The sequence below is a fragment of the Coregonus lavaretus genome (genome assembly GCF_964263955.1).
Source record: "Coregonus lavaretus genome assembly, contig: HAP1_SCAFFOLD_3723, whole genome shotgun sequence".
Lineage (NCBI taxonomy): Eukaryota > Metazoa > Chordata > Actinopteri > Salmoniformes > Salmonidae > Coregonus > Coregonus lavaretus.
The window spans coordinates 22,501-45,018 of NW_028164181.1; the positions used below are offsets into that span (position 1 = coordinate 22,501).

The 22,518-nt window shown below is 46.5% G+C and overlaps 1 protein-coding gene across 1 annotated transcript in view; it reads left to right on the top strand.

Annotated features, from left to right (window-relative positions):
- Window positions 1-17,834, top strand: part of LOC311117356 (kelch-like protein 5) — a gene marked incomplete at both ends in the record, with an annotated part of 19,595 nt that extends 1,761 nt beyond the window's left edge. Inside the window, one exon of the mRNA XM_084192313.1 lies at window positions 17,642-17,834. Within this exon, the coding sequence (XP_084048439.1) occupies window positions 17,642-17,834 (193 nt within the window). The remainder of the gene's footprint in view (window positions 1-17,641) is intronic.
- Between the last annotated feature and the right edge of the window lie 4,684 nt (window positions 17,835-22,518).

Here is a 22,518-nt window from a genome sequence, read left to right on the forward strand (position 1 = left end):
AGTATTGGGACAGTGATACTTTGTCTTGTTGTTTTGGCTCTGTACTCCAGCACTTTGTCTTGTTGTTTTGGCTCTGTACTCCAGCACTTTGTCTTGTTGTTTTGGCTCTGTACTCCAGCACTTTGTCTTGTTGTTTTGGCTCTGTACTCCAGCACTTTTGGATTTGAAATGATACAATGACTGTGAGGTTAAAGTGCAGACTGTCAGCTTTAATTTGAGGTAGTGCTGAGCGATTTTAGTGCTTTTTTTTTTAGGTCGGTTCGGTTGATTAGTGCTTTTTGAGGACGGTTTTCGGTTTCAATATTATTATTTTTTTTGGGGGGGGGGGGAATTAAATGCACTATTGTTGATAAAACAAGTTTACTGGAGAACGGAGACCAAGTAGAGACTTTCGGACAAGGTGGATGATTGTATAATATAAGGCAGTTTATTCAGAGGTAAAGATATCTGAAAATAGCGTGCACGGACGCGTTCGTCAACCTCGTAGGGAGATATCTGAGAGCGCGCCCCTAAACATTGTGTGCTGACATTTTATACAATAAAATAAAGTAGGTTGATTCTAGTAGTTCTGATCTCCCCATTGGTCCTGATGAGTTGGTCGAGGTCATCTCCATTTCATTGGCTCTGAGTCGGGTTCTCTGTCTCCAGCCTAAGAGAAGGGGTTGTTTGTGTGTGTGTGCTTAACAATGATGATGTGTGTGTATGTGTGTGTATGTGTGTGTAAGTGTATGTGTGTGTATGTGTGTGTGTAAGTGTATGTGTGTGTATGTGTGTGTGTATGTGTGTGTGTGTGTATGTGTATGTGTGTGTGTGTGTGTGTGTATGTGTGTGTGTGTGTATGTGTGTGTGCTTAACAATGATGATGTGTGTGTGTGTGGGGGGGTGTGGGTATGTCCTCAGGGCAATAACTCGTGAGTTTGGGAGGACTTGAGAGACCTATGGCGTGGGTGTTCCCCATGGCCACCTGCTGATAAGGCCAACAAGCTAGAAGTCTTTGTGCATTGTATTAAGTCCCAAGGCCCCAACACAAGATGGGTTATGCACAAGATTTTAGTCAGACCAAGCTTTAACATAATATATTTACCACGACAAATCCCTCTCTTCACGTCTCCCCAGAGACGTGACCAAGTAACAGTAGAGAAGGAAAACTTAAGACGTGACACAAGCTAACAGTGTAATTGGCAAAATAGGGAAAACTTTATCAGAAGATAAAGTTTTAATTCCCCCTCTTCACGTCTCACAAGAGACGTGACATAAAGCTTAAATGCTGCAATTTGGCAAAATAGGGAAAACTTTATCAGAAGATAAAGTTTTACATTCCCCCTCTTCACGTCTCACAAGAGACGTGACAAAAAGCTTAAATGCTATTCATCATCCAGATATCCTTGGTCAGCATCGTCAATAGCAAGCAAAGGAAACATCTGACCGTTATCTGCAGGATGTGGATCAATAGCGGTGGTTATAATCCTGGTTGTCAGCGTCCGTATGCATGGAATGCAACAGCATCCACAAAGCACTAGAATTGCAGCAAAAACAGAGATGGATACAAGTATAGAAGAAACAAGCGTTTTATATTTACCAAACGCATCCATCCAAGAGTCCCACATTGAAGTATCCACCCCTGAGTGGCTCTTCATTTTGCCATTAAGAGTTCGTAACCCTTCCAGGGCGACAGTCAAGCTGCCATCTGTGGCTGTATTGTTGGGAATAAAGGTACAACATTGTTCACCAAACATGGCACATACTCCTCCTTTTTCAGCCAGGAGCATGTCGACAGCAATACGATTTTGGAAAGCCATGAGAGAGGTCGCAGCCAACTGGCCATGCACCGCCTCAAAACCTTGTTGTGTCCAATTGCCTAATTTTTGAACATTAAAATGGACATAATTGATTCTGTCAACATTTTTATTAATTGTGCACCACCAGCAAAATGAAGATTCAAAACCTGCGGCTACTTGGTCAATCAATTTATACTCATCTGGTACCCCCCTAGGGACCCCAATTGCATCAATGTAGGTTGGGTCCCCATGAGTAGGGCCCACAGCGCGCCTGGTCCTGGTAGGAATTAAGTCAGACACATGGGTCACCAGCTCCTGAACACCTGTTGGATGCACAGAAATTGGTAGCAAAAGAGAGACTAGTGCACAGGTGCCTGTGGCATTTCCAGGCAGTCCATCAAACAGATGAACGCCTCCACACCACCACCAGACATCAGCCCTGGAAACAGGTTTAAACTCAGCATTAGACGTATAGATAAACCGACACCATCCAACAGGTACCATACCCAACAATGGTAGACCTTTCGTGAGATTAACACAGGTAAAGTTAGCTCTAGCCACCTGATAGGAAAAAATTGGTTTCTTAGTTGCTTTAGTAACCAAGGGATGAACTACGTCCCATAGTGTACAATTGGCGGAAGGGTTGTCATGTTTCATGACAGACAGGAAGCATTCTGGCGTAATGGCGGCAGGGATAATGCGAAGCAATGGCCGTGCCCCCATACAAACCACACAACTCTGATGAGTCACCTTTGCCGCTTCCTCAGTCAACAAGAGCCAGTTGTTAGAAAGGCCAGAGACACCTGTAGCGGTCAGGATTGCATCATCCAAAGTAGGTGGAGTGGTAAGTAAAATAATAGAATTATTCTTATTACCATTTTCATTAATAGCATGTGCTTTTGTGTTATTAATATGACAAATTCGAACCTTCCAATAGACTGGTGCAGTGGTACAGCTTACATAAGGAGCAAGTCTAAAGTCCTGGCAGCCTAATGCAATACCAGGATAGATAGTAAATTTGAGTCCTTTAGAGTTTTTTGTCAAAGTCAAGAGTTTCCTCCATTGTTTTCCTAATGTAGTAGAGGTGCAACTGGACCAGTCATAATTAGTCTCACATACCAAGTTTGTCCAAGTCCAATCGCTATGGGTGACCCCCACTGTCATATACCAGTCCCAGTCACGGTAGTAGGTAAGTTCTCTGAAGTCTACCCACGGCACTGTCGCAGTAGTGGTAACATTAAAGGGTATACATAATGTGGTGCTTCTATACAATTGTCTGGGCCTACAGGAAAGGGTGTTAGAGACAACTTGTCGTTTATTTACGTGGTGGCTGTGGCTTACATTCTGATCTGGGCTCAATGTGTCGGAGTGCAGGTTGGTCGGACGTATGGTTGTGGCATTGAATGTGTCGTTAGGTTTACTAGTGGGTGTAATGGGTGTCTGTGTCATGTGCTGTACTGACCAGAGTATGATTCCTAGAGTAACCCCAATAGTTACAATCAGCAAAACAAGGAGTGGAGCAGAGCACCCCAGTCTCTCCCATGGTGGTCTGTCCCTCCTCTGTCTTTCCCCTCCAGTATCTGTAGATGGGAGTCTCCTCCACATATTCAGATAGTGTTGGTGTCAAGAATTTGATCCGAATTTAATGTGATTAAATCACTTCTGACTTCAGTCAGGGTTCTGGAAGGAGTTGGTGCTGGTGTACAATGTGTCAAGTGGTGCCAAGGTGCGCCTGATTTACCTTTGACCTGGACTGAGTGTGAAGTAACCTCCTTCACTTCGTACGGTCCAGTCCACCTGGGATCTTGCCACTTTCTCTTGTGAACCTTGATCCTTACCCAGTCGCCAACTTTTACCTTCAGCAGCGCCGGATCTCCCGTCAGCTCCCCCTCTTGGACCTTGTGAATCTGTTTGGAGAGAGCTGCAGAGAGTTCCGTTAGTTTTCTCACATATTCAGACATTACAATTTGTTGTACATCAAGGGCGGGCATATGACCTCCCTCCCTTGGTGGACCAGGCATGACTCTACCAGTCATAATCTCATGTGGAGAGAGATGGGTGCCTGCTCCTGGAGAGGCTCTCATGGCCATCAACGCCAGGGGCAGAGCTTCAACCCACGTCAACTTTGAACCTGCACATACCTTGGCTATCTTAGCCTTCAAAGTTTGATTGGCGCGTTCCACGAGGCCCTGAGATTGCGGCCGGTACACAGACCCAAACTTGTGCACAATGCCGAACCTCTCCTCCACCTGTCTCAGGTGTTGGTTACTGAAATGGGACCCGTTGTCGGATCGAATTTGTCTTGGAACCCCATACCTTGGTATGAGTTCAGTCTGCAGCCACTTAATAACTGACCTAGCATCCTCACGTGCTGTTGGTATTGCCTCAACCCATTTGGAGAATCGATCTACCATTACCAATAAGTACCTTTTCCCATTAGTTACATTATCAGCCCCCATGTCAGTGTAATCTATGCTAATGTCCTGAAAACATGCATTAGGTACTGGGTATGAACCCATGGGTGTTTGGAAAGGTTTCTTTGGGTTGTGGCTGCCACAAATGCTGCACTCATCACAAAACAAGTCTGTCATGTCCTTAATGTGTGGGTGCCACCAAATATGGGAAACCTTCTGTAAAGTTTTGAGTTTCCCTTCATGGGTGGGCCCATGAGCCTCCCGTATCAGCTCGGGGCAGAGATTAGCTGGGGCCACCAACCTGCCGTCATGGCATCTCCAAAGTTCATCAGGTCCTTTGGTGGCTCCCATCTGTCCCCATACCGAGTGCTCATACGGGCCCGCTGTGAATTGTAGTTCCTTTATGTGTTGGTCTGTGAGTTCTGTTCTAGCTGGTTGAGTCTGCAGCACCATCTGTCTTGGAGTGTAGCCCCCAGCTTTCTTGGCTGCTTTGTCAGCTGCGTCATTTCCCTCGCTGACTTTGTTCTTGAGTTGCTGATGTCCTTTGCACTTCATGATGGCCACCTGCTCAGGTAGTGAGACTGCTTTTATCAGTCTCTCCATTTGTGCCTTGTGTTTGATCGGAAGGTTTCCTGTTGTGGTGAAGTTACGTCTGACCCATTGTGGTCCATCTGTATGGACTGCTCCATGAGCATATGCTGAGTCAGTGTAGATGTTCACAGTCTTTCCTTCAGCCTTTTCCAGGGCTTGAGTCAAACCAATGATCTCAGCTAGTTGGGCTGAGGCAGGTTGTGGGATGATGTCTGATTCCAGGGTCACGTGTGACCCGTCTGGAAGCTGCTGTACCACTGCATATGCTGCTATGTTCCCTTCTTCTCCTCTATAGCAGCATCCATCGGTGTACAACCATAGATCAGGATTGGTAAGGGGTTCGTTTCCCAAATCTGGTCGCAGTTTCAGTTCCTGTGCCGCCCTCTCTTCGCAGGAGTGTGCCAACCCTTCTTCTGCATTGAGTGCGTCTGCCATGTTTTTGTCGGTGTTGACAAAAGTAATGTGTGATTGGGTGCATTTATTCTGGATTTTGTTCTTTCTTTCAGCGCTGAACGTGAATTCCTTGCTCATCAGATATGCTGCAACCCCATGGTGCGTATGGATTTCCAATTTGTGGCACATTACCAGGTGGGCGGTTTTTTCAATAGCTTTTGCCACTGCAGCCACGTACCTGGAACATGTTGTCTGACCTGCTTCAATATGGTCCAACTTAGAGGAATGATACATCAGTACTCTTCTCTCCCCCTCTTGTTTCTGAAAAAGGATGGAAGAAGTGAACCCCTCCTTTTCAGAAACATCAAGATGAAATTTGTTTTTGTAGTCGGGTGCTGTCAGAGCTGCTGCCACCGAGAGATCGGTTTTTAGGAGAGCAAATGCTGTTGATGCTTCAGGTGTCCAGGTAAGTGAGGAGTGTAAGTTTCTTGGTCCTGCTTCTCTCACTATTTCTCTCAGTGGTTCAGTCCTGGATGTGTAGTCAGGGATGTGGGTACGGCTGTACCCTGTCAACCCCAGGAAGGACAACATGCCTGACACTGTGATGGGACGTGGATGATGGAGTATGGAATCTCGGTGGGATTTCGAGAGACCAGCACCTTCTCCTGAGATTTCTCTGCCAAGGAAAAGGACAGTTCTGCGACAGGACTGGACTTTGCTCATTTTGACCTTGTAGCCTTTGACAGCCAAGAAGTCAAGTAGGGTTTTTGTCATTTGTAGACAGAGATCAGATGTGGGAGCCCCCAGCAAAAGGTCGTCTACATATTGGATGAGTATCACTCCTTCAGGGATTTTCAATTCAGTCAGGTGTGTCTTCAAGATATGATTGAAGATTCCGGGAGAACACCTGTAACCCTGTGGAAGAACCGAATACGTATACTGTTGATGTTCATATGTGAAGGCAAAGAGAGGCTGTGAAGCCTCATCCAGTGGAATGCTGAAGAAGGCATTAGCCAGATCCACAACGGTGAAGTATTGGTGTTTTGGTGAGAGATTACTCAGTGTAATGTGAGGGTCAGGGACAGGTAGGTCAATGGGTGCAGTGACGTCGTTCACTGCTCGGAAGTCTTGTACCATCCGGTATGTTTCGCCTCCTGTTTTCAAGACTGGTAAGATTGGTGTGTTCCATGGAGACACAGTGCGATATATGACACGAGCTCCCAACAACCCATCTATGGTTGGTTTGATCCCCCTGGTCTGTTCAGGTTTCAGACGGTACTGTGTTCGGTAGATAGGAATTTGATCAGGGTTGAGTAAGGTGATGGTGACTGGTTCCACCTGTAGTTGTCCAACATCAAATGGGGTGTGTGTCCATATGCCTTCATCAATGGTGGAAAGCAGTGCTTGTGATGAGGGGTGGTCTGTGTAAGGTTTACCATGGTGTCTTGGGAGAGTCAAACGTTCAGGAAGGCAATGTTCCTCTGTGTCAACTGTCATAAACCTCCACATGTTCTCAGTGGTGGCTTTGGTTATTCCTGGAGTTTGGGTGGGTTCCCACTGGAGTTTGGATGCTCTTCTGATCATAGGCCCAAGGCTTCTTGCTTCAAAACCGTTTCCAACTGCCAGTGTAACATGGGGAGCAGATTCTTCGCCCAGTAGGTACCAGGATTTCAAATGGGAAGGTAGGATAACCGGAGCAGCCACTCCTTCCTGTCCACACACTATGGTACAACATCTGATTGTTGGTGTCAGGTGCATCATGTTTTCATCCCAGTCATCGGTATATGGGTTGACATCATTATCAGTCACATTAAGTGTACAGTGGATTTCAGCTTGAGGAGTCTTGTATGGGTGAAATGTGTAAATGAGTTGTCTCAGCTGGTTGAACTTGAATTGAACCTCAGGGGTTCCTTGGCCGGATTCGATGCACTTCAACCAGTATATTTCTTGGGTCAGGGAGAGCACTGGGGTTGGGATGATGGGTAGCATCAGCACCCTAACTGGATGAACTGGTGTGGAGGTAATGGGATCAATGGAAACCTCCACACCCTTTTCGGTAAGGTAGATTGAACATTTCAGTTTGCACAATAGGTCCCTTCCCAATAGGTTGATTGGACAGTTGGGACAATATAGGAATTGATGCTTCAAATTGGAAGGGCCCCATTGGAAGAGCAATGGTATGGTCTTGTTTTGTGCTTCGGGTGTTCCTGATACCCCCACCACCTGTATTGATTCCGAAGAGAGTGGTTGACGAGATCTTATGGCAGAGTACGTACATCCTGTATCTACCAAAAATTGGTGGGTAACTCCCTCCACTTCACACATGACAGTTGGTTCAGTATGAAGTGGAAAATGCTGACCCCCATTCCCGTTCTGTGGTGGTGGGCAGCTTCAGGGCCAGGGAGGATATTCGTCTGACATGCCCTGGAAGGTAGGAGCTGGCTGCTGGTTAGGCTGTTGGTTTGGGTCTTGTTGTGGGTGGTTATATGCTGGTAGGGCAGCATGTGGCTGGTACATCGGTCTTGGGCCTCCTCTTGATCTGAAGGCATAACCTCTACCCCTGTTCGCCAGCCAGTGTTGCTGTTGCGGACTAGGTGGTAATGGACACCATCTGACAGAGTGGCCATATTGATGACAATTGTAACAGGCCCCCCTATTACCTTGTGGCCTTGGCTGTCCCCATTGAGTCTGGTATGGTGCCACCGGTGGCTGATATGGTGGAGTTGGTGCTTGATAGTATGGCTGAGGCACCATTGCGATCGTTGGGAGTGTTGTTGGAGGCGGCTGTTGTGTTTGTATCATTTGTGAGACAGTTTTTTCAATTATTTGAGAAATGTCAGGTTGGTCTTCAGCCACCATCTGTTTCTTTGGCTTATCTCCCTTCTGTGCCTCTTTCAGTTGTAGCTTGAGCAGCTGCACCTGCAGGGATTGGACATGTGTTTCCGCCCCTCCCTTGTCTTTATTGTATTGAGTGATGTGATGATGGACATGGGAGTTAAACTGCGCCCTAGGGAGTGCCATTAATCCCACAGTTCCCCTTAGTTTGGTTCGAACGTCACTTGGGGTCCCGCTCACCACCATCTCTTTCCACATGCTGCACGTGGTGTCGGAGTGATCATATGGTTCGTCATGGACTGTTCTCCAAGTGGTTTTGGCCCTGTCCAGGTAGGCAGCTGGCTGTTCCCCAGGGCCGATGGTAAAAGAGGTCAGTGTTGCATGGTTTCGTTCTGTAGGATATGCCCTCCTCAGAACTTCCCACAACACAGTTCTATAGACTTCCGGTGGCGTCACACCTCCGCTCTTTTCCAGACCTGCCTCTCTTGTCAGTACCGTCATGGTGGTGTGATCTGTGGCCCTGGCCAAGAGTGCCTTCATGTCTGCCAGAGCAAGCCTAAACCCAGATGTAAGGGTTTGAAGTTGCAACAGCCAAGCAGACGCTCCACCATGGAGGCTGGGCATCTGATCCATCAGGGCGGTCAGGTCAGTCATCTTCCAGGGTTGGTATTCTTCATGTTGTTGGTCTGCTGTTGGTCTAAGTGGCATTTGGGAGTTCAATCCCCTTTCTCTAAGTCTGGCAGATTTTCTGATGGGTTCATGCAAGTCAACAACTTCCCCCACCATCACCCCTTTCAAGGCCCAGGTCTTCCCCTTCTCTGCTTCTTCTATTATGGTTGTGTTATGTGACGCCTGTCCCTGACACGCATCCCACTCATCCTCATAGGTTTTTTCTTCCTTCCTTTGTTCTCCTTCATCATCCTCACTTGGTGGGTTCCCGATTGAGACCCCCCGTGAGCTTCTTAATGAGCCAGACCCTATCGACCCCCAAAGCTCATTGTCCCCTGCACCCCCTTCTGTCATGGATTGGGTACTTCCCCTTTCTCTTTCGACAAACCATTCTGAGAGTCTGGGTTTAGGCTGATTGGGTGCAGCTGCTTGTCTTAGGCCAGATGCTCCCCCTTTCCTGTATAGATCTGATGGTTGGTTTGGAGTCATCATTACCAGGGACTCTGGGTTGGAACCCCCTCTTGTGGGACTGGGTCTGGGTTGGGTTCCGCTGGCCGGGTGTGGCTCCTCTCGTCCTTGTGGCTCGCTGTTGGCTCGGACTTCCAGACAGTGAAGTACTCCTTGCCCTACGCTTAGTGCCATGTTCCCCTCTAGGTGTCCTCCTTGCACCACGAACACAGGCGCTTGTACCACTGCAGGACTTAGGAATGGGTTATAAGGGTTAGTTGGAGGAGTGTGTGTGTATGCGGGTGGTGTGCTCTTCGCTTCCTGTGGCAGGGTCGGATACAGTGGTGCTGAGGGCGCTGGTATGTCACTCATGGACTGTGTCCCCACTATTGGTGTTGTCTCAGTTGTGGGTTCAATCACCACACCCATCATGTCTGGTTTCTTGTATGGGTGTGCTCGTCGTATTTCCTCAATTGCCCACGTACCTATCCTTAGCTCAGCCTCTGCTCTCTCTCTGTGTTTAGTCCCTTCCTTCTTGAATAAGTGAGACTTATTCCTTACCAATTCACTTTCTGTTCCTTCCCTCACTGCCTCCCCTAGCTCTTTCTCCATAGAGGTGAGTTGCCCTTTAGACGGGGCACCCCCGCTAAAGTAACCTGCATGTGTCCATTTGAGTTTCACTCCCTCCCACACTTTTTTCACTGTCTTATACTGTTCTTTCCCTCCCGCTCTATCCTGTATTTTTTGATCTAGATATTCATTAAACTTGAGTTTTGGGACGGTAGTGGTTGCCATGGTTATACATTTTTTTTTTTTTTTTTGACTATCTTGGTGCACTTAGCCCGTCACTGGCCGAAACCAGCAATGTATTCTTGGCGCTGACTCAGACTTATCTCTGATGTCCCACCCTCGTACATAAAGAATGTTCAATGCTTTATTATTAGGAATTATTTTGCAAAAGGTACTATTGTTTTTCAGTTATTCGAGTTATTGTATATCTTCCCAAAAGGTATCAGAATCGCCCTTTTGGAACAATACATTTAACAAACTCGAGCGCTCCCAAAATAATTATCAATTCAATTTTAGGAATTATTTAGCAAAAGTTATTATTGTTTTTCAATTATTCGAATCATTATATATTTTCCCAAAAGGTATCAGAATCGCCCTTTTGGAGGAATACATTAACAAACCCAAGCGCTCCTAAAATAATTATCAATCTAATTTTGGGAATTATTTTGCAAAAGTTATTATTGTTTTTCAGGTATTCGAGTTATTATATACTTTCCCAAAAGGTATCAGAATCGCCCTTTTGGAAGAATATATTAGCAAACTCGAGCGCTCCTAAAATAATTACCAATTTAATTTTGGGAATTATTTTGCAAAAGTTATTATTGTTTTTCAGTTATTCGAGTTATTATATATTTTCCCAAAAGGTATCAGAATCGCCCTTTTGGAAGAATATATTAGCAAACTCGAGCGCTCCTAAAATAATTACCAATCCAATTTTAGGAACTAAGGAAATACCAACTTCCACAAGAGGGAAAAAGTTCAAGTCAGCTTTTAGCGCAGCGGCTACATAACAAGCAAAATAGGACTCCGTGGTCCTCTTGAAAGTTATCAACTAGTTAGTCTCATGAAACGGCCAATCTTACACAACATTCAGGTTATCATTTCAACAATTACATTTTCATTACATATCAGCATCAACACACGAATTCAGTTTAAGTTCCTCACAGTACATATAGTTGAGTGCCACGTCAACCAAATTGCCCGACTATCTGAACTTGTATTTTTTTTTTTTTTTTTTTCGATTCTCCTCAAGGAGACTCCCAGTCGTTTAAACCATTCAACTGGCGTCTAGTCGGGAGAACCTTTTCTGGACTTGGATTCTCACGGAATTAACTCAACCCGACTATCTGAATCTTTTTATCAAGTCACCAGATCCTTCTCTTGTGGATCAAATAAAAGAGTCCATCGCTTGTGGACCAAAACCTCTGTAATAGGCTCCTCACTAGAAAGCCACATTTCAACAGGAAAAAAAAACACTGTAACTAGACTTCTTCTCTTAGAGTCACATTTCAACAGTAAAAACCTAAGATTTCAGATATCAAGAGCAAAAAATAAAAGGGTCCGTCTCTCGTGAACCACAACCTGTAACTAGACTCCTCCCCTAGAGAGTCACATTTCAACAGTAAGAACCTAAAGAATTCAAATATCTTTACATATATGCCTTTTGAGTCATAATAGATATGTTATAAATTTCACAGTAATCCATACTCACGCCCAGTACTACTGATCAAAATTTGGGTTTATCCTACAATACAATATGCAGATTTTGTTTTAACAGGTTCTGCTTACCTTTGTATTGACGGCCGTCTAGATCAGTTTCCTGAGGCGAGCTGGATTCCCGGCTGCTCCTGCGGACAGGTCACCCGTCCTTTCAGATCCGTCTCTTACTTGTCTCCTGTCTCTATCAACTTGTATGGACCGAATTCAGAGTTAGAAAACCATCCTCTGCTACCAAGTTTGTTGATAAAACAAGTTTACTGGAGAACGGAGACCAAGTAGAGACTTTCGGACAAGGTGGATGATTGTATAATATAAGGCAGTTTATTCAGAGGTAAAGATATCTGAAAATAGCGTGCACGGACGCGTTCGTCAACCTCGTAGGGAGATATCTGAGAGCGCGCCCCTAAACATTGTGTGCTGACATTTTATACAATAAAATAAAGTAGGTTGATTCTAGTAGTTCTGATCTCCCCATTGGTCCTGATGAGTTGGTCGAGGTCATCTCCATTTCATTGGCTCTGAGTCGGGTTCTCTGTCTCCAGCCTAAGAGAAGGGGTTGTTTGTGTGTGTGTGCTTAACAATGATGATGTGTGTGTATGTGTGTGTATGTGTGTGTAAGTGTATGTGTGTGTATGTGTGTGTGTAAGTGTATGTGTGTGTATGTGTGTGTGTATGTGTGTGTGTGTGTATGTGTATGTGTGTGTGTGTGTGTGTGTATGTGTGTGTGTGTGTATGTGTGTGTGCTTAACAATGATGATGTGTGTGTGTGTGGGGGGGTGTGGGTATGTCCTCAGGGCAATAACTCGTGAGTTTGGGAGGACTTGAGAGACCTATGGCGTGGGTGTTCCCCATGGCCACCTGCTGATAAGGCCAACAAGCTAGAAGTCTTTGTGCATTGTATTAAGTCCCAAGGCCCCAACACAAGATGGGTTATGCACAAGATTTTAGTCAGACCAAGCTTTAACATAATATATTTACCACGACACTATGCATTAGGCCTGTGTGGGATGCGTGCTGTAACAACACAGAATAAAACAATTAATACAAGTCCCATGATGTTAGTAACCGCCCAGTAATGCTTATCACTTATTAACATTACTTTATTTTAATAAAATATTAACGTTTTTATTATCTCATTCCAAGATCATCATCTCATCTCTACTGAGCTGCTGTCTGACAAAAATCACTATTTTAGTAGTTCTTCAGTGTAAATAAGGCAGACTTTTATGACCGCTGAATACCAGCTATCGATCACTTAGATCATGTATATTTTAAGGCTCGCAAAGCAACTGCTTTTCTATCCCTCTCGATCGCGCGTTCTCTCTTCTCTCTCACGCCTCATTCACATTACCCCGTAACATGCTGACAAACACCGCTCGCGTTTACGTGCGCCAGCGTTGCAAAAAAAATAAATGTACACATACGTGTTATTCAATCATTGCATTCAAACTGCTCGCGCGCGTCGGCGTAGCCAGGCGTTAAAATAGAACTGGGTTCTATTTGTGACTCTCGACCCGCCGCAAGTCCCGCCTCTCCCATCTCCTCATTGGTTTTTAGGAGCATCTACCCACGTGGGTGATTTGAAAGGTGAACTGAGGTCCACACTCCAGTCCAGTTGGTGGTGGTGATGCACCTTAAAGTTGGTTGCCAACCGCCATATAAAGTCCAAAGAAGAAGAAGAAGAACACTGAAGGAGTAGAGATTACTAGAAACGAACTCTGTTTACCCTTTTATCAGATGAATTGTCGGAGTAGAGGACCTTGTGCATTTCAGGTAAAATAACAACCCAATGTTTTATATCCCAGGACAAATTAGCTAGCAACAGCAAGCTTGCTAGCTAAATTGCCATGAAATGTTTAAATGCTTTTTCGACCTGTCCCCAATTTAATATAGTCGGTTTTAGAGTTCGTTTTGATATTTCAACCGGCGTGTCCTGATGGTGTCTGGTGTGGACGGACAAAATCAACATGAGCGCGATGGCGCGCACACGGACCCACGCCCGGTGTTGTCAGGATGTAAGCGCTCCGTTACATTAACATTTACATGTTAGTCATTTAGTAGACGCTCTTATCCAGAGCGACTTACAAATAGGTGCATTCACCTTATAGCCAGTGGGATAACCACTTTACACCTTTTTTTTTTTGGGGGGGGTAGAATGATTACTTTATCCTATCCCAGGTATTCCTTAAAGAGGTGGTCCTCTGTAGCTCAGCTGGTAGAGCACGGCGCTTGTAACGCCAAGGTAGTGGGTTCGATCCCCGGGACCACCCATACACAAAAATGTATGCACGCATGACTGTAAGTCGCTTTGGATAAAAGCGTCTGCTAAATGGCATATTATTATTATTATAGGTGGGGTTTCAAATGTCTCCGGAAGGTGGTGAGTGACTCCGCTGTCCTGGCGTCGTGGGGGAGCTTGTTCCACCATTGGGGTGCCAGGGCAGCGAACAGTTTTGACTGGGCTGAGCGGGAACTATGCTTCCGCAGAGGAAGGGGAGCCAGCAGGCCAGAGGTGGATGAACGCAGTGCCCTCGTTTGGGTGTAGGGACTGATCAGAGCCTGAAGGTACGGAGGTGCCGTTCCCCTCACAGCTCCGTAGGCAAGCACCATGGTCTTGTAGCAGATGCGAGCTTCAACTGGAAGCCAGTGGAGTGTGCGGAGGAGCGGGGTGACGTGAGAGAACTTGGGAAGGTTGAACAACAAACGGGCTGCGGCATTCTGGATGAGTTGTAGGGGTTTAATGGCACAGGCAGGGATCCCAGCCAACAGCGAGTTGCAGTAATCCAGACGGGAGATGACAAGTGCCTGGATTAGGACCTGTGCCGCTTCCTGTGTAAGGCAGGGTCGTACTCTCCGAATGTTGTAGAGCATGAACCTACAGGATCGGGTCACCGCCTTGATGTTAGCGGAGAACGACAGGGTGTTGTCCAGGGTCACGCCAAGGCTCTTCGCACTCTGGGAGGAGGACACAACGGAGTTGTCAACCGTGATGGCGAGATCATGGAACAACGGAGTGGAAACTCAACGGCCCCTTGTGGTTGAAGGAGCCGTTGCGAGACGGACGCCGCATACTTTGACATTTTTCAAACTTTGCGTGTGTCTTCAGGTCCAGCCAGAGTCCGTCGAAGAACAGGAAGTTACCAAACCAGGAAGTTACCAAACCAGGAAGTTATCAAACCAGGAAGTTACCAAACCACAGAAGATGAAAATATGTGGTTTTTTAGTATTGGCTTTATTGGATAGCTAGCAACTTGGAAACAATTACCCATTCCTCAGAGAGCAACTTCTCCCAACCATCCAAGAACAGTTTGGTGACGACCAATGCCTTTTCCAGCATGATGGAGCACCTTGCCATAAGGCAAAAGTGATAACTAAGTGGCTCTGGGAGCAAAACATCGACATTTTGGGTCCATGGCCAGGAAACTCCCCAGACCTTAATCCCATTGAGAACTTGTGGTCGATCCTCAAGAGGCGGGTGGACAAACAAAAACCCACAAATTCTGACAAACCCCAAGCATTGATTATGCAAGAATGGGCTGCCATCAGTCAGGATGTGGCCCAGAAGTTAATTGACAGCATGCCAGGGCGGATTGCAGAGGTCTTGAAAAAGAAGGGTCAACACTGCAAATATTGACTCTTTGCATAAACTTAATGTAATTGTCAATAAAAGCCTTTGACACTTATGGAATGATTGTAATTATACTTCAGTATACCATAGTAACATCTGACAAAAATATCTAAAAACTCTGAAGCAGCGAACTTTGTGAAGACCAATACTTGTGTAATTCTCAAAACTTTTGACCACGACTGTACACATTGGCTGTGAAACCAATTACAGTGCATTCGGAAAGTATTCAGACCCCTTGACTTTTTCCACATTTTGTTAACATTACAGCCTTATTCTAAAATTGATTAAATTCATTTTTTCCCTCATCAATCTACACACAATACCCCATAATGACAAAGCGAAAACAGTTTTTTGTAAATTTTTATGCAAATGTATAAAACTAAAACTAAAACAGAAATACCTTATTTACATAAGTATTCAGACCCTTTGCTATGAGACTCGAAATTGAGCTCCGGTGCATCCTGTTTCCATTGATCAATGGAATCATCATTCCATTTAGAAATTACAGCACTTTGTGTACATTGTCCCCCCCATTGTAGGGGAGCATAAATACTGGGACTAATTCACTTCTGAGTATTAAAGCAGTAAAAGGTGTAGTATTTTGGTCCTACATTCCTAGAACTCAATGACTACATCAAGCTTTGTGACTCTACACATTTGTTGGATGCGTTTGCTGGTTGTGTTTCACATTATTTTGTGCCCAATAGAAATGAACGGTAAATAATGTATTGTGTCATTTTGGAGTCACTTTTATTGTAAATAAGAATAGAATATGTTTCTACATTAATGTTAACATGATCTCGAGTTAAAGTGTACTGTTAGCTCGCTAGCTAATGTTAGCTGGATGATCTTATTATTCGTATCTCAGAGCCATTTGCTTGGCTAGTTAGAGCCTAATGCTAGCTAGCTAATGTTGGCTGTCTGGCTCGCTAGCTAACGTTACATTTATGGTCTTATTATTCATATCTCAGAGCCATTTGCTTGGCTAGTTAGAGCCTAATGCTAGCTAGCTAATGTTGGCTGTCTGGCTCGCTAGCTAACGTTACGTTTATGGTCTTATTATTCGTATCTCAGAGCCCTTTGCTTGGCTAGTTATAGCCTAATGCTAGCTATCTAACACTGAACCTGGTTGGTTAGCTACCTGCAGATTCACGCAAGGTAGTAACGTCATGAGTTGGGATTATGGTTCATTGTTTACCTAGCTAGCTAGCCACATGTCTTAACACCAATCAAAACCGAATCATTACCAGACCCCAAGGGGATCTATTCATTACCAGACCCCCAACCCCCATATCTGTGGGGCTCTATTCATTACCAGACCCCAACCCCCATATCTGTGGGGCTCTATTCATTACCAGACCCCCAACCCCCATATCTGTGGGGCTCTATTCATTACCAGACCCCCAACCCCCATATCTGTGGGGCTCTATTCATTACCAGACCCCAACCCCCATATCTGTGGGGCTCTATTCATTATCAGACCCCCAACCCCCATATCTGTGGGGCTCTATTCATTACCAGACCCCCAACCCCCATATCTGTGGAGCTCTATTCATTACCAGACCCCCAACCCCCATATCTGTGGGGCTCTATTCATTACCAGACCCCCAACCCCCATATCTGTGGAGCTCTATTCATTACCAGACCCCCAACCCCCATATCTGTGGGGCTCTATTCATTACCAGACCCCCAACCCCCATATCTGTGGGGATCTATTCATTACCAGACCCCCAACCCCCATATCTGTGGGGCTCTATTCATTACCAGACCCCAACCCCCATATCTGTGGGGCTCTATTCATTATCAGACCCCCAACCCCCATATCTGTGGGGCTCTATTCATTATCAGACCCCAACCCCCATATCTGTGGGGCTCTATTCATTAGTGAGTGTTGTACTATGTCAGCTGCACAGCTGAACAATTAAAGAGAGCTGGATAAATATACACCCAACCACAACTGTGTACGTGTGTCTGTGTGTGTCTCTGTGTGTGTGTGTGTGTGTGTGTGTGTGTGTGCGTGTGTGTGCGTGTGTGCGTGTGTGCGTGTGTGTGTGTGTGCGTGCGTGTGTGTGTGTGTGCACGCTTGCTTTGTGTTTGTCATCTTGAAATTCTGGCCGCAGACAGCTTTACCACACACACACAGACGCATACACACTGACACTCACACTCACTCACTCATTCACTCACTCACTCATTCACTCACAACGATAGACTAGCCAAGGTGCGTTTGTCTTCCATTCTGCCACTACTGAATATAGCGTCAAAGCCATTCTGGCTCAGTGCTCTGCTCAGTTTCCCTTTTGTTGGTAAAGATATGGAGAAACTGGGAGCCGTTGGGGGGCAGACTAAATTGCAATGTGTGTCCTATGGTCTTGGTTGCTATAGTGTTTTAATTGTCAGTCCATCTGTAAAGTGATGGTGATGGTGTGATGGTGATGGTGTGATTGTGATGGTGTGATGGTGATGGTGTGATGGTGATGGTGATGGTGTGATGGTGATGGTGTGATGGTGATGGTGTGTACATTATCTTGTCTTTCTCTCGTGGGTATACATTAACCAATGTGTGTGTGTGTGTGTGTGTGTGTGTGTGTGTGTAGGACTTCCAACAGCAGTGCGACGCTGTCCTCATGTGTGTCGATGGACCCGTGTGCGTGTCCCGAGGAGTGTGTGTACACGTCTCACACACACGCTGACCTGACCTTCAGCAAGATGGAGACCTACCTCCGAACCAAGCAGCTGTGTGACGTCACTCTGGTGGCAGGGGACAGGAGGATACCTGCTCACAGGTAACACACACACACACACACAGGTAACACACACAGGTAACACACACACACACAGGTAACACACACAGGTAACACACAGGTAGCACACACAGGTAACACACACAGGTAACACACACACACACACAGGTAACACACACAGGTAACACACACACACACACACACAGGTAACACACACAGGTAACACACAGGTAGCACACACACACACAGGTAACACACACAGGTAACACACACAGGTAACACACACACACACAGGTAGCACACACAGGTAACACACACAGGTAACACACACACACACAGGTAACACACACAGGTAACACACACACACACACACACAGGTAACACACACAGGTAACACACAGGTAGCACACACAGGTAACACACACACACACACACACACACACACACACACACACACACACACACACACAGGTAACACACACAGGTAACACACACACACACACACACAGGTAACACACACAGGTAACACACACACACACACAGGTAACACACACAGGTAACACACACACACACACAGGTAACACACACAGGTAACACACAGGTAGCACACACAGGTAACACACACACACAGGTAACACACACAGGTAACACACACAGGTAACACACACACACACACACACACACACACACAGGTAACACACACAGGTAGCACACACAGGTAACACACACACACACAGGTAACACACACAGGTAACACACACAGGTAACACACACACACACACACATAGGTAACACACACAGGTAACACACACAGGTAACACACACAGGTAACACACACACACACACAGGTAACACACACACACACACACACACATAGGTAACACACACAGGTAGCATACACAGGTAACACACACACACACAGGTAACACACACAGGTAACACACACACACACACACATAGGTAACACACACAGGTAGCACACACAGGTAACACACACACACAGGTAACACAGACACGCGAGCGCACATGCTCGAGCACACACGCATTTGCAAGCACCCAGTCATGCTCTCACTTCCATACAGGCACTCTCACACACAGACTCGCTGGCACGCACACTAGGGCTGACCCCATTTAGTCGACTGGTTGATTGTTTGGTCGATAGGCTGCTGGTCGACTGAGATTTCTTTAGTCGAGAAGTAGCAAAAATATATATACATCATGGTGTAAAAGATGCCTTTCTGATTGGCTCCTGTGTGAGTGGACTGATCCATTGTGGAGGCCTGTCTGAGTGGACTGATCCATTGTGGAGGCCTGTCTGAGTGGACTGATCCATTGTGGAGGCCTGTCTGAGTGGACTGATCCATTGTGGAGGCCTGTGTGAGTGGACTGATCCATTGTGGAGGCCTGTGTGAGTGGACTGATCCATTGTGGAGGCCTGTCTGAGTGGACTGATCCATTCTGGAGGCCTGTCTGAGTGGACTGATCCATTGTGGAGGCCTGTCTGAGTGGACTGATCCATTGTGGAGGCCTGTCTGAGTGGACTGATCCATTGTGGAGGCCTGTCTGAGTGGACTGATCCATTGTGGAGGCCTGTCTGAGTGGACTGATCCATTGTGGAGGCCTGTGTGAGTGGACTGATCCATTGTGGAGGCCTGTCTCAGTGGACTGATCCATTGTGGAGGCCTGTCTGAGTGGACTGATCCATTGTGGAGGCCTGTCTGAGTGGACTGATCCATTGTGGAGGCCTGTCTGAGTGGACTGATCCATTGTGGAGGCCTGTCTGAGTGGACTGATCCATTGTGGAGGCCTGTCTGAGTGGACTGATCCATTGTGGAGGCCTGTCTGAGTGGACTGATCCATTGTGGAGACCTGTGTGAGTGGACTGATCCATTGTGGAGGCCTGTCTGAGTGGACTGATCCATTGTGGAGGCCTGTCTGAGTGGACTGATCCATTGTGGAGGCCTGTCTGAGTGGACTGATCCATTGTGGAGGCCTGTCTGAGTGGACTGATCCATTGTGGAGGCCTGTCTGAGTGGACTGATCCATTGTGGAGGCCTGTCTGAGTGGACTGATCCATTGTGGAGGCCTGTGTGAGTGGACTGATCCATTGTGGAGGCCTGTCTGAGTGGACTGATCCATTGTGGAGGCCTGTCTGAGTGGACTGATCCATTGTGGAGGCCTGTCTGAGTGGACTGATCCATTGTGGAGGCCTGTCTGAGTGGACTGATCCATTGTGGAGGCCTGTCTCAGTGGACTGATCCATTGTGGAGGCCTGTCTGAGTGGACTGATCCATTGTGGAGGCCTGTCTCAGTGGACTGATCCATTGTGGAGGCCTGTCTGAGTGGACTGATCCATTGTGGAGGCCTGTCTGAGTGGACTGATCCATTGTGGAGGCCTGTCTCAGTGGACTGATCCATTGTGGAGGCCTGTCTGAGTGGACTGATCCATTGTGGAGGCCTGTCTGAGTGGACTGATCCATTGTGGAGGCCTGTCTGAGTGGACTGATCCATTGTGGAGGCCTGTCTGAGTGGACTGATCCATTGTGGAGGCCTGTCTGAGTGGACTGATCCATTGTGGAGGCCTGTCTGAGTGGACTGATCCATTGTGGAGGCCTGTGTGAGTGGACTGATCCATTGTGGAGGCCTGTCTGAGTGGACTGATCCATTGTGGAGGCCTGTCTGAGTGGACTGATCCATTGTGGAGGCCTGTCTGAGTGGACTGATCCATTGTGGAGGCCTGTCTCAGTGGACTGATCCATTGTGGAGGCCTGTCTGAGTGGACTGATCCATTGTGGAGGCCTGTCTCAGTGGACTGATCCATTGTGGAGGCCTGTCTGAGTGGACTGATCCATTGTGGAGGCCTGTCTGAGTGGACTGATCCATTGTGGAGGCCTGTCTCAGTGGACTGATCCATTGTGGAGGCCTGTCTGAGTGGACTGATCCATTGTGGAGGCCTGTCTGAGTGGACTGATCCATTGTGGAGGCCTGTCTGAGTGGACTGATCCATTGTGGAGGCCTGTCTGAGTGGACTGATCCATTGTGGAGGCCTGTCTGAGTGGACTGATCCATTGTGGAGGCCTGTCTGAGTGGACTGATCCATTGTGGAGGCCTGTGTGAGTGGACTGATCCATTGTGGAGGCCTGTCTGAGTGGACTGATCCATTGTGGAGGCCTGTCTGAGTGGACTGATCCATTGTGGAGGCCTGTCTGAGTGGACTGATCCATTGTGGAGGCCTGTCTGAGTGGACTGATCCATTGTGGAGGCCTGTCTCAGTGGACTGATCCATTGTGGAGGCCTGTCTGAGTGGACTGATCCATTGTGGAGGCCTGTCTCAGTGGACTGATCCATTGTGGAGGCCTGTCTGAGTGGACTGATCCATTGTGGAGGCCTGTCTGAGTGGACTGATCCATTGTGGAGGCCTGTCTCAGTGGACTGATCCATTGTGGAGGCCTGTCTGAGTGGACTGATCCATTGTGGAGACCTGTGTGAGTGGACTGATCCATTGTGGAGGCCTGTGTGAGTGGACTGATCCATTGTGGAGGCCTGTCTGAGTGGACTGATCCATTGTGGAGGCCTGTGTGAGTGGACTGATCCATTGTGGAGGCCTGTCTGAGTGGACTGATCCATTGTGGAGGCCTGTCTGAGTGGACTGATCCATTGTGGAGGCCTGTCTGAGTGGACTGATCCATTGTGGAGGCCTGTCTGAGTGGACTGATCCATTGTGGAGGCCGTGGGGATGGCACAGTCCATCACTCTTAAGACATCTGCTACTGAAATTGTATATAGTTATTGTATATAGTTAAATTGTATATAGTTACATTAGAACAATGGTGCAACACTTAATACAAATTAAATTATTTTATAACAAATGCGCTTTCTCCAGCGTTGGATAGCTGTCGCTGTTCGCTGTTTCTGAAACACATCAGTGCGCTGTTGAATTGGCGCCTTTTCCTAGACCATGTTGCTATGTAGACCATGTTGCTATGTAGACCATGTTGCTATGTAGACCATGTTGCTATGTAGACCATGTTGCTATGTAGACCATGTTGCTATGTAGACCATGTTGCTATGTAGACCATGTTGCTAAGTTGACCATGTTGCTATGTTGACCATGTTGCTATGTAGACCATGTTGCTATGTAGACCATGTTGCGATGTGAACCATGTTGCTGTGTAGACCATGTTGCTGTGTAGACCATGTTGCTATGTAGACCATGTTGCTATGTAGACCATGTTGCTATGTAGACCATGTTGCTATGTGAACCATGTTGCTATGTAGACCATGTTGCTGTGTTGACCATGTTGCTGTGTTGACCATGTTGCTATGTAGACCATGTTGCTATGTGAACCATGTTGCTATGTAGACCATGTTGCTATGTGAACCATGTTGCTATGTGAACCATGTTGCTATGTGAACCATGTTGCTATGTGAACCATGTTGCTGAGTGCATAACAGCAAAGTGAACCAGCATATTGGTGTTGAGAACAATGCGGCGGAGGCAGCAGCGGAGTGAGGAGACGAGAAAACAACCCTTGCCTTAATTGTCCAAAAAAAGTGAGGAAACGCCGACTTAATTAGGTACATTTTTGTTAGAACTGCCTCTCTGATATTACTTATAAGTTATTTCGTGTTTTTAAAAAATATATTTATAATAATAATAACTCCTCCTTTTTCTTGAACTCTTTTCTTATTGTCATTATTACTGTTATTATTGTGATGTCATAATAATA